Raw genomic sequence first — 10,538 nt, 5'->3', positions numbered from 1 at the left:
CCCTGATAGCTCCAAAGAAAGTTCTCTTTTTTTGTGCTCCTTCAGTGTCCCGTGGAAAACACTTTGTTAGAGAACCAATAAAATCATTTAATTAGCTAGGCCTGGGGACTCAAGCCTGTAATTCTTGAGAGGCTGAGATCCAGAGGATTGTGGTTCAAGACTGGCCCAGGCAAAAAGTTACCAAGAACCCATCTCAACCTATAACTGGTTGCAGTGGCATGCACTTGTCCTCCCAAGCTTACTTGGGAGGCTGAAGTTGAGAGGATGGTCGTGGTCCCAGACTAGCTTGGGCAAATAGTTCAGAGACTCCATCTCACTGGAAAACATCAGGCGTGGTGGTGTGTACCTGTCATTCCAGTTATATTGAGAAGCATAAAATAGGATCACAGTTCAGGCTGGACTGGGCAAAAAGTAAGACCCTGTCTCCAAGATAAACAGAGCAAAAAGGCCTATAGATGTGGCTCAGGCCAAAGAGTGCTAGCCTAGCAAGCGCTAAACCTTGAGTTCAAACACCAATACTGAAAAAAGACAAAAATCGTAGGATTGGGATTTGGCCCAGAGGAAGAACGCATGCCTGGCAAGTGCAAGTACATTTAACTAGAGGAGAAGAAGCACATTTTTAGCAGTATTCTATCCAGCAGGGAATTTTGGTTAATGTGTGATTACTTTGATTCAGCAATTTTAAAACTTCTTTTTTTAAGTAAAAGAAACGTTTCCTCAAATACAGTATTTTGCAAAAGACTAACATGTAGAATAGACAAACACCAGGACCCCCTCAGTTATTTCATCTTCTGCTGTGATGCCTCTTAGATTCTGGTGACTTTATTGGGCACAGTGTGAAAAACACTGCTTTAAAGGCTATCCTAAAGAGAACCAGACATCTGATCTGTCAGAAATCTGCCATATTTAGCCATAAAAAGAAATGAAGTACTGATACATTGACAACATGGATAAACCGTGAAAACACACTAAGTGAATGAAGCCAGACACAAAAGGCCACATTATTTCCTTCTGTATGTGATGTCCAGAATAGGCAAATCCACACAGACTAAGGAGATAAGTGATCACCAGGGACTGAGGCGACAGGACAATAAGAATGATGTTAATGGGTACCAGGTTTCTTTTTTTTTTTTTGAGGCACTGGGATTTGAACTCAGTCTTACACTTGCTAGGCAGGTGCTCTTACTGCTTGAATCACTACCAGCCCTTTTTTTTTTTTTTTTTTTTAGGTGATGGATTTCTTTTGAGATAGGGGCTCATGAACTATTTGTATGGGCTGGCTTCAAGCTGTAAGTCTCCTGATCTCTGCCTTCTGAGTAGCTAGGATTATAGGCGTGAGCCACAGGCGCCTGGCTAGGTTTTTTTTGAGGTAATGAAAGTATTCTGGAATTAGAGAGTAGTGATTGTTGCAAAATCTGGTGAATATACTGGAAACAATTGAATTGCCCACCTTTAAGGGGTAAGTTTTATGTTATATGATTTCTGTCTCTACAAAGAAGAACTACAATGGCATACGCTATCCCATGAATTGAAAGAAGTAAAGGAACTTTCAACAACAAAAAAGAAAAAAACAGACTAGACATGAGTTTATTTCTATAATATAAGTTATTTCTTTATAAAATTACATGTATGCAACTGTTATCTTTGTCTAATTGGGAAGAAATGTGACTAATATGTCCTGTGACATGAATAATCTGTTGGGAACAATGAGTAGTTCCTTACCACTACCAACTAAAAACTGTTACTAGTATTTTAGGACTGAGAAGTAGGGTCCTAAAAATTATTTCCAAAGCAACTTTCTATACTTGCTGAATCTTTCCTATCATCCTAATGCTTCTCCTGAATTCTAATTAACCCCTTAAATTCATGGCAACCCACAGTGAAAATTCCTCCACTTTGGGCTCTTCTTTTTTGAGCATGGTGGTGACAGAGTTAATGTTGATGAAGAGATGGTAGCTCTCTGAGGAAAAAAATCCCAGCTCTGAGACAGCTAAGCAAGGGCACCAGGGTTTATGGTTATAGGTGGGAGCAACTGGACAGAATCCTCAGGCACAAACAACTTCAGGGTTTAGTGGGTTCTGGGAAAGAAAAAAGGATATTGGCCCAGACCAGACATGCAGCTAGTGAATTCAGGTCAATGGAGTGAGGTGTTCTTCTGGCAGGTGAGAGGAGAGCTGATGAATGGGACATCTGGAATTCTGGCAATAAGCCACAATTGGCTTTTCCCTAGCCTCAGCAGTCCTGTTGGATAAATACTCTCAGGTGCCCGTGACTCAAACCTGTAATCCTAGCTACTCAAGGATCACAGTTTGAAGCCAGCCCAGGCAAATAGTTCGCAAGACCCTATCTCAGAAATACCCAACACACACACAAAAAAACCCAGTGTTGGTAGAGTGGCTCAAGTGATAGAGCGCTTGCCTAGCAAGTGAGAGGACCTGAGTTCAAACTCCAGTACCACCAATATATGTTATAAAGAAAGATTAAAGAAAAGCCCAGGATTCTCATACTTCTTTCCCTCCTCCTCCCACTTTTCCCAGATTAATATCCAACAGATAGCCAGAAATGAGATTTGCACATTTCTGCCAGAATTAGAGGAAGTAGATCCCAGCTGCAGACACCACATACACACCAGCTTCAGCCATGTCCTTTTATTAAACCATCTGCATGGGGGTTAGTGATAAGGGAGTTCTCATGTGCACTACAGTGCCCTGCCAAGGAGGAGGCCAGAGCTTAGCAGCTGCTGCAGTGACTAGGGTAGTAGTCCCAGTGCAGGCCAATGGCATTGATGCCAATTAAATTAGCTCGGCCACTGATGAATCGGAGCACAGTACTGGGGTGCAAGGGGGCGCCATTGAAACTCGTGCCTGTGTCTTTCCCAAAAGACATGTAGCGGCCCTGGTCCGTCACAAAGACCAGCTTCCTCAGATAGTTCTTGTACTTGCCGGACACCTGGATCACTGATTCCCCAGGGTGCAGAAAGATTTCCTCCAGGTCTCCCAACTTGCCACCCACATAGTTACTCCACTCCTTGCCATAGCGTACCTGGAGACTGGGGAGGGGTGAGGAAGGGAAGGAAAGGAGACAGTTAAAAAAAATTCAGGACCTCTTGGCCTACATGCTGAGACTTTCAAACTGATTATAGAGATGACAAGTTCCCTGCTAGTTCCACAGGATATGAAGGCTGGGTGAGCACTAGAAGATCATGCAGGGTACTTCAACTCCTCATTTTGCCAGCAACAGGCTCAGGAGGGAAAACAAGTTATTCAGAGTGACCCAGAAGCAAAGGAATTTTCAAACATCTGAGTCTCCCATGTGAGAGAAAAGACTTAGTGTTATCTCAGGATGCAGAACTCAGAGCAGAAGGAAACACATTTTGGCTCTGCATATGATAGAATTTTCAACTATATGCATGAAATTGGAATATCTCAGGAGAGACACCAAGCAAAGATGGAGGTTGCCTGGCAAGAATATTGCAAAGAAAGTTTAATTCAGGCCCCTGAGAGTTTATGTTTCTATGGTTTGCCCAGGTTGGGTGTGTTGGGGAGCTAACTCTTACCTAACTCTAACAGCATAAATCTAGAATCCAGGTCCTCTAACAACATTTATCATTTGATCCAAAGTGAATGAGAACTTCCTAATTTAGATGAGGTTGGGCGCGTTTGGGTGGTATGGCCATAGACAAGATCTTCCCAATTTAGTAAGCTCCTAGAGGATCTGCAAACCACAGAAACTCAGTCTTACCCTACAATGTAGTAACTGTTGACTCGGACACGGATGGCAGTGATGGGACCTTCCAGTTGGTTGCCAGAATGGGAGAATCGCTCTCCTCCACTGCCTCCATATTCTCCATTATAGGAGGAAGATCTGGCCTGAACTGGAAGGGGAAAGAAGGAATTGGAGGGAGAAGTTTCTTGGGAGTTCAGGTGCTCCCCACTACCCCCATTCTTCCCACCACTTGGTTCCCACTATCCTAAGCAAGTGTCTCAAAACCTTAACCAACAGCAGTGCAAAGGACTGCCTTCCCAGGACCCCATTGACAGGGTTATGGCATCTCACTTACTGGCATTGGCAGAGGCTGAGGCACAAAGAAGGGCTAGGAGAGCAATGGTCAACATTCTGGAGCTGGAGTGGGAAGAAAGGAGAAAATGAGGGTTTCCCCATTTCCTCTGGACTTCATTTACCCAGGCAGCCCTGCCCTGCAGATGAGACATGGACTTTTCAGTCCTTCAACTCTGATGTAGCAGACCTAGTTCTGAGCTTAAAGAAGATGGTTTATTAATAGTCCTGTTTCTTCTAGATACTATCTTCTGCATCCTTAATTCCTCTGACTTTCCCTGGTCTGGCTGTAGCCAGTCCTCTTCTTCCCTCCCAAACTGAAAGACCAATCCTAACTCTGTCCAAATTAGACAGAGTCAAGCCCCATTTCCTCCTGGCACAAATCAGGAGAGTTTTCTGAAGATGAAGTGGAGGACATCCCGAAAGCAGTTGAGTTTACCAAATGAGGCATCTAAGCGACCTAGCTGACTTCGGCCTGAGGTAAACTAGCTTGGTCTATGAAGCATCTGGAGCATGGCTGCCCTCACTCTGCTTTCAAACCAAAAGGAAAGGTGCATTTTAGAGGTGTCTCTTTGTCACCTGGGCAGTGAAGACAATGATAAAATAGACTGTGCCAACATTCTGTCGGTGACATAGACTGTGTCCAAGCAGTTCTGGTGGAGCTAGGATAGGTTGAGAAATTGCAGAAGGAGCTAGGATGAGCTCAAGACATTAGGTCCCAGGTGCCTGGTCTATTTGTCATAATCCTTTCTCCACTAATGCAAACCTGGCCATTTTCATTCCCCCAACATCTTGTGTCTCCCCATTCCTCCAGCTAATACCAGACATATTTGTACCAAAGACTAGCTCAGATCCAGATGTCCCACTTGACTAACACTTAACCCTTCCCCCCGCCCCCGCCACTCAATTCAGAACCCTCTTCTCCAGCTCAGATTTGAATCCCCCAGCTCACCTCTCACTTGCAGGGTTCAGATGCAAGTTAATCCCCCAGAAATGTTCAGCTCTTTTATACCAGATCCAAGCCCTCCTCTTGCTCTTTTTCATGTGAACCTTACCTCCTGAGCAAACACAATCTCTTAGGATCAGGTAAGGGATAGAAATTTATCCTGCCTCTCCTGTCAAGGGTTACAGGTGGCAAGGTGGAGTCCACTCTGGGCTAAGTGCCAAATCTCAGGAAGGACAGAATAAACTTGAAAAAGTCACCAACCAAAGGGCCAGCAATTTTGGGTGGGCAAAGTATCTAGTGTAAACTCAGGGTGTGATCTAAGGAGTTCATGGACAGTTGTCCCTCCCCTCAGTGGTCTGTAAGTGCTCTCACCTGAAATTTGCCATCTGTCAGGATAAATGTTGCCTTCTGCAGGCATTTGAAATACAGATACTCCCAGAAAGGGAATATACTCTCAACATCTTATACTGACCAGTGCTTACTGTTCACCTGACAATTTTTTCTCTCCCTTTGCTGATATTTTATTAAGAAAAACTCAAACATAAAGTTTAAAGAATTATAGAATGAATGTCTATATTACCTCCACACATACACTACTGGATTACTGTTTTGCTGTGCTTGTTTTTCCCTCACCCATTCTGCTGTCCATCTTTAGTTTGCCAGACCCTTCTCAAAACTTTTTGAAGAAGGGTGCGTTGGAGCTGAAGATGGACCCTGAACCTACAGATTCCCTCTTCCAGAAACAGAGCCAGTCCAATGGGCAAGTAAGAAATTAAGGAAGGATGAAAGCTATATAGGTCCTGTGGGAAGTTCTAGACTTTGGGTCCTCAGAACTCCTGGGCACTATGGCCGTAGACCACCCAGGACAATTGTTCCTTTCCTCCCCCACAGTGATGCCATGGCTGTGATTTCTCTTTCTTTCTCTCTCTCTCTCTCTCTCTCTCAAGAAAAAATTTATTGAAGATCTGAAAAACAATTCCTAAAATATTGACTTTTCCAGAAAACTTTAGCTACACAATGCATTGTGCCTATCATGTTAAAACATGCACCACACACAAATATAAAAACCACAAAGCAAGCCACCATTCTTTAACAATTTAAGCCAAGGTAAAATGTCTAAGGGACAACATGGATCACTTGCAAAGGATGGCTCTTTACTTTAAGCATATTAAAAAAGCACAAATGGATAGGTGTGTTCAGTTATATACATGGAATCGAACCATTGGCACTAGGAATCAGTATTTTGTCATACAGAACTAACAGATTATAAAAATGCATAGTGCCAAAGAAATAGACCACCAGCATTCAAAAGCAGCTTTGTCGACTATGCAATAAAACACTCCACAGCATGTCTCTCTGTTGTCTGTCACCAACTTTGAAATGAAAAGAAAAAAGGAGTAATTCCTTTTATTTTCTCTGTTTAAAATCAAACTAAACAAACATCTGTTGTACACTAGCATCTTCAAAGTGCATTATTTGTGTAACGGAATGACTAAGAACAAAAATGTGTTTGCAGGAATCCAAACACAAGTGAGTGAGAGCTCCTCGCACTGCCTTCCCATCGTGCTCAGAAAGAGGCTTGTCATCACTGGCACTAAACAAAGTTGCAGAATTCTTCACCAGTATTTGAGAAAATCATGAAGAAAATTCAGTAACAAAGCAAGGCTCTTCTCATCCAGCAGTGTATAGGCCAACATATACACTCCAATTTGTACAATAATCACAGTAGATGTGGTGCTCCATATGCCTGGGACATGGGTGTGTCCAGGATGTGCAATAATTTCAGCATACTGTATTTTGGTCTCTCAAATTTTTAGAGTGGCTGAGTGCCCAAAATTACATTGAAGTTTGAGTCCCTGCTACAACTTAATTAACTGCATTCTCCTTTACTATCTGTGTTTCTTGGAGATTTCTTATAATTCATATAATTCTCTAGAACAGAATCCACATTCTTCTTGGCAGGAAAATAAAAGAATGTTTTTTGTCTGGTAAGCAAGTCCCGGTCATCAACAAGCCATGGTTTTAGCTCTTCCAGGAATCTTTACTTCAATTCTGCTCATCAATGTTTCTTCATTTTCAACACTACAATCTATCTGGATCCTTTTCTTCAGAGGAGGCTGAACATCTCACTGGTACTGCCATCATCTCCACTGCCAGGTGTTTGCTCTTCCTTCCTTCCTTCTTTCTGTCTTTCTCTCTCTTTCTTCCCTTTTTTCCTTCCTTCTTTTCTTTTGTCTCCTGTCCTTTCCTTCCTTCCCCTTCCTTCCTTCTTTCTCTCTCCTATCTTTCCTTCCTTCCTTTTTTCCTTCCTTCTTTCTTTCCTTCTCTCTTTCTTTTCTTCCTTCTTTCTTTTTTCTTCCTCTCTCCCTCTCCCCTCCTTCATTCTTCTTTCTTTCCTTTCCTTTTCTTTCTTTCCTTCCTTCATTCTTCCCTCCATCCTTCCTTTCCCCTCCTTCCTTCTTTCTTTCTTTCCTTCCTCCCTCCCTTCCTCCTTTTCCCCTCTCTCCCCTCTTCCTTCCCACCTTTCTTTCTTCCCACTCCATCAGCTCTGTTTTGTGGTAAGTATTTTCGAGATAGGGTCTTGTAAACTGTTTGCCCAGACTGGCCTTGAACCTCCATCTCCTTATCTCTGCTTCCTGAGCAGCTAGGATTAAAGGTGTAAGCCACCAGCCCCAGCTTGTTTGTTCCTTTTTGTTTTCACTTCTACACTTTTCTATTGTAGGCAGATACCTTCTTTCCTGGAGCAGCCTCTCTCTTCTTCCCCTCTGCATATTGCTTCTGACTGGCCTTTTGAAGTTCTTGCTATTTTCTATAGATTGGTGTCCAAATCTTTCAGTATTCTGCTCTCTGGAACCCATTCATCCTAATTTTTATTTCAACCCCTGTAATGAATAAAGTATTTCACTGGGCTGGTAGAGTGGCTCAACTGGTAGAGCACCTGCCTAACAAGCTTGAGGTCCTGAGTTCAAGCCCCAGTACTGCAAATAAATAAATAAAAATAACAAAGTATTTCACCTGTTTGTCTTTTATGTAGCTTTTACACACTTTGCTTCATAAAAAAGAGGCCCATGAAAGCACAGCACTAGCTCATCCTTCTGGAATTTAGGCTTCGGGTGCTACTTGGGTGCTTTATAAGTGATTTCTTCTCTCTTTAGGCCCCTCTCTTCCAGGACAGAATCCTCTTAACCTAAAGTCCCTTGAATTACCCCTGAGCCCTAGTGCCTGATCCCTGTAGGACTGACCATCTGACCCCACTAAGTCAACACGACCTTCCCAGGGCAAGAAGGATGGAACCCAGGGAGGGGCTGGTATAGCAGTGTGTTTTTAATGACATGTAGCTGGTCATTCAGAGTACCCTGCCCTTTTCCTTGCAGGCTTACCATCTGGGGCTGAAGAGTCATCACAGATAGCAAAGGGAGACCTACCCTGGAGAGCTAGACATAGGGTGGGACTTCTGGATGGCAGATTCTGGGAGTGGAGCCAGAGAACAGCCAAGGAAGTCTCTGTCTCACCTCTACCCCATTCTCTCCTTTAATCCAAGTTCAAGATAAGCATATCCTGGTGACATACCTTTGACTTCATTCTGATCTTTGATTGGTGTTTTGGTTCTCACCGTGGAAGAAGGCTAGATGCTCTGGTTTTTCAGTTTTACTTCCTCATTCCAATGTCTGAGTATGATCCTTCAAATACTTATTAAAATAATATAATTTCCCTGACTCCTCATCTATCTGTCCTGCCTCATTTTCCCTCAGACAACTCTGGTCCCTTTTCATCTTAAAAGGAGTACAGAAGGACAACAGTTTATCTTCTTATAGCTGCTTCCTACTGAGTTTGGGCACAGGTCATACCTAGAAAGGGAACCAAAATGTTTTCCTATCTTAAATTTAGGAGGTGACAAGGGAAATTCCGTTGGCAGAAAATTTAGTTGATGGGCTGTCAGGATCAGGACAAGAAGACATCAAATTATTCTTTCACTAAAAGAGATATCAAAGAGAAATGAGTGAAAACCATCCCTTAAAGTTAAAAAAAAAGGTGCTTTTTATGTGGATAAAGCTAACAGGATTTTAAGAAGAGTCATTAAAAAAAATTAAGGGAAGGTAAAATTTTATGTACCAAAAACACCTGTCATCCACAGAAACAGCATAATAGACTGATAGCTATTATAAAGACAGCAAGCCATAATAAGCAACTCATGGCAATAGAACTTACACCTCCCCCAAATCCTAGGCCTCCAAACCAGTTAGTGTAGTTTTTCTTCTCCTCGTCTGTTTTTCTTTGCCCAATGATCTAAGTTACATTTTTTGAAAGATCTTCTACCTGTATGCAACATTCTTCACCAACAACTTTACATATTCTACTCCAGCATGCAAGAAGGAAGTCTATAGCATGTCAGTTTGCAATAGAAAAGCCTCTCGGTTGTGAGACTTTTCTTAGGAGCAGCTGTAAAGCCTCAGCCCCATCTGGTTTACCAGACTTCAAACCCTATGTAATGCATGTAATAGCATTTTGATTTTTCATAACCAGGAAGGTGAATATCCCCTCTCCCCTGGCCCAAAGTAAGGAATTCATCTTATTCCTACTGCTGTGCTTATCATTCCTCTACTCCAGATGGTAATGGTTAGGTCACAGTTTTCCTCTGTGGATGTTTTTTTTCTGTCAAGTGGGTGCTGTTAAGAGGTAGGTTGCATGAAAAAAAATTGTTTTTGAGGTACTGGGTTTTGAACTCAGAGCCTTGTGCTTGCTAGACAGATGCTCTACCACTTGATCCATGCCCCCAGCCCCATTAAGAAAAATCTTAGCCAGGCACTGGTAGCTTACACCTAGCTACTCAGGAGGCAGAGGTCAGGAGAATCGAGATTCGAAGCCAGTCTGAGCAAATGGTCTGCGAGACCCTATCTCAAAAAAAACCTTCACAAAAAAGGGCTGGTGGAGTGGCTCGAGGTGAAGGCCCTGAGTTCAAGCCCCAGTACCACACACACACACACACACACACACACACACACACACACACAAAATCTTAATATGATTTTTGTGGGGGGACTCTGGATTGAGTAATTTACATTAAACCCCAGGTCATACTTAATTATCTGTGGGGTTGCTGGATGTTCCCCTGCAGGGTTAAAGTTGTTTATAGTGTCCACTGCAGTTATAATATGTCCATAAGCAAAGTTATATTACAAAAAGTACTAGCCTCATGAGCAAATATAAAGAAACTTCCATCTTTACTGAAAATAAATGATGCTCTTTGAATTATGGCTCTGCTAAATGCTTTTTGTGTCTTACAGCTGGGATGACCCTGTAGGCCTTCAGGGGAAGAGGAATGCCTCCATAGCCCTGAGTGCCTTCTATCCTTTGCTATGGTCATAGGGAAATAATTTTGCTGGGGGCCCATTATAGCGGCAGCCCCAATATTCAATAGGACATCCAGTTAGCCTTTCCTCTAAGGTAATAAGTTTAAATCTGATATATCGTAGACCGTAAGAGAACAAAAATCTGTTACTCTCCTTGGCTGTCTCCAGCATTAGATTAACTGCTG

General features: G+C 42.7%; 1 protein-coding gene and 1 pseudogene across 1 annotated transcript; both read right to left on the bottom strand.

Moving 5' to 3' along the window:
* Positions 1 to 2,633: 2,633 nt before the first annotated feature.
* On the bottom strand, positions 2,634 to 5,155 carry Zg16 (zymogen granule protein 16). The gene is made up of 4 exons (XM_020157844.2): positions 5,009 to 5,155; positions 4,061 to 4,122; positions 3,742 to 3,874; positions 2,634 to 3,049 (listed from the first exon to the last, which is right to left on the bottom strand). The coding sequence occupies exons 1-4, from the start codon at positions 5,098 to 5,100 to the stop codon at positions 2,731 to 2,733; spliced, it is 606 nt and encodes a 201-aa protein (XP_020013433.2). The 5' UTR covers positions 5,101 to 5,155; the 3' UTR covers positions 2,634 to 2,730.
* Positions 5,156 to 6,433: 1,278 nt separating this feature from the next.
* On the bottom strand, positions 6,434 to 8,584 carry LOC109682360 (mortality factor 4-like protein 1; annotated as a pseudogene).
* Positions 8,585 to 10,538: the final 1,954 nt, after the last annotated feature.

Source organism: Castor canadensis, chromosome 17, assembly GCF_047511655.1.
Source record: "Castor canadensis chromosome 17, mCasCan1.hap1v2, whole genome shotgun sequence".
Taxonomy (NCBI): Eukaryota; Metazoa; Chordata; class Mammalia; order Rodentia; family Castoridae; genus Castor; species Castor canadensis.
Note: the sequence above shows the minus strand (reverse complement) of the source record. Positions and strands in the feature narration are given on the sequence as shown.

What these genes read in the sequence shown, in the direction of transcription:
- Zg16 (XM_020157844.2), bottom strand. Translation starts at nt 5,100, where the DNA reads ATGAAAAAGAGCAAGAGGAGGGCTTGGATCTGGTATAAAAGAGCTGAA. An exon ending in CTGAACCCTGCAAGTGAGAG is followed by an intron (nt 4,123 to 5,008) that starts GTGAGCTGGGGG and finishes TTCCCACTCCAG; the next exon opens with CTCCAGAATGTTGACCATTG. An exon ending in AACAGTTACTACATTGTAGG is followed by an intron (nt 3,050 to 3,741) that starts GTAAGACTGAGT and finishes ACCCCTCCCCAG; the next exon opens with TCTCCAGGTACGCTATGGCA.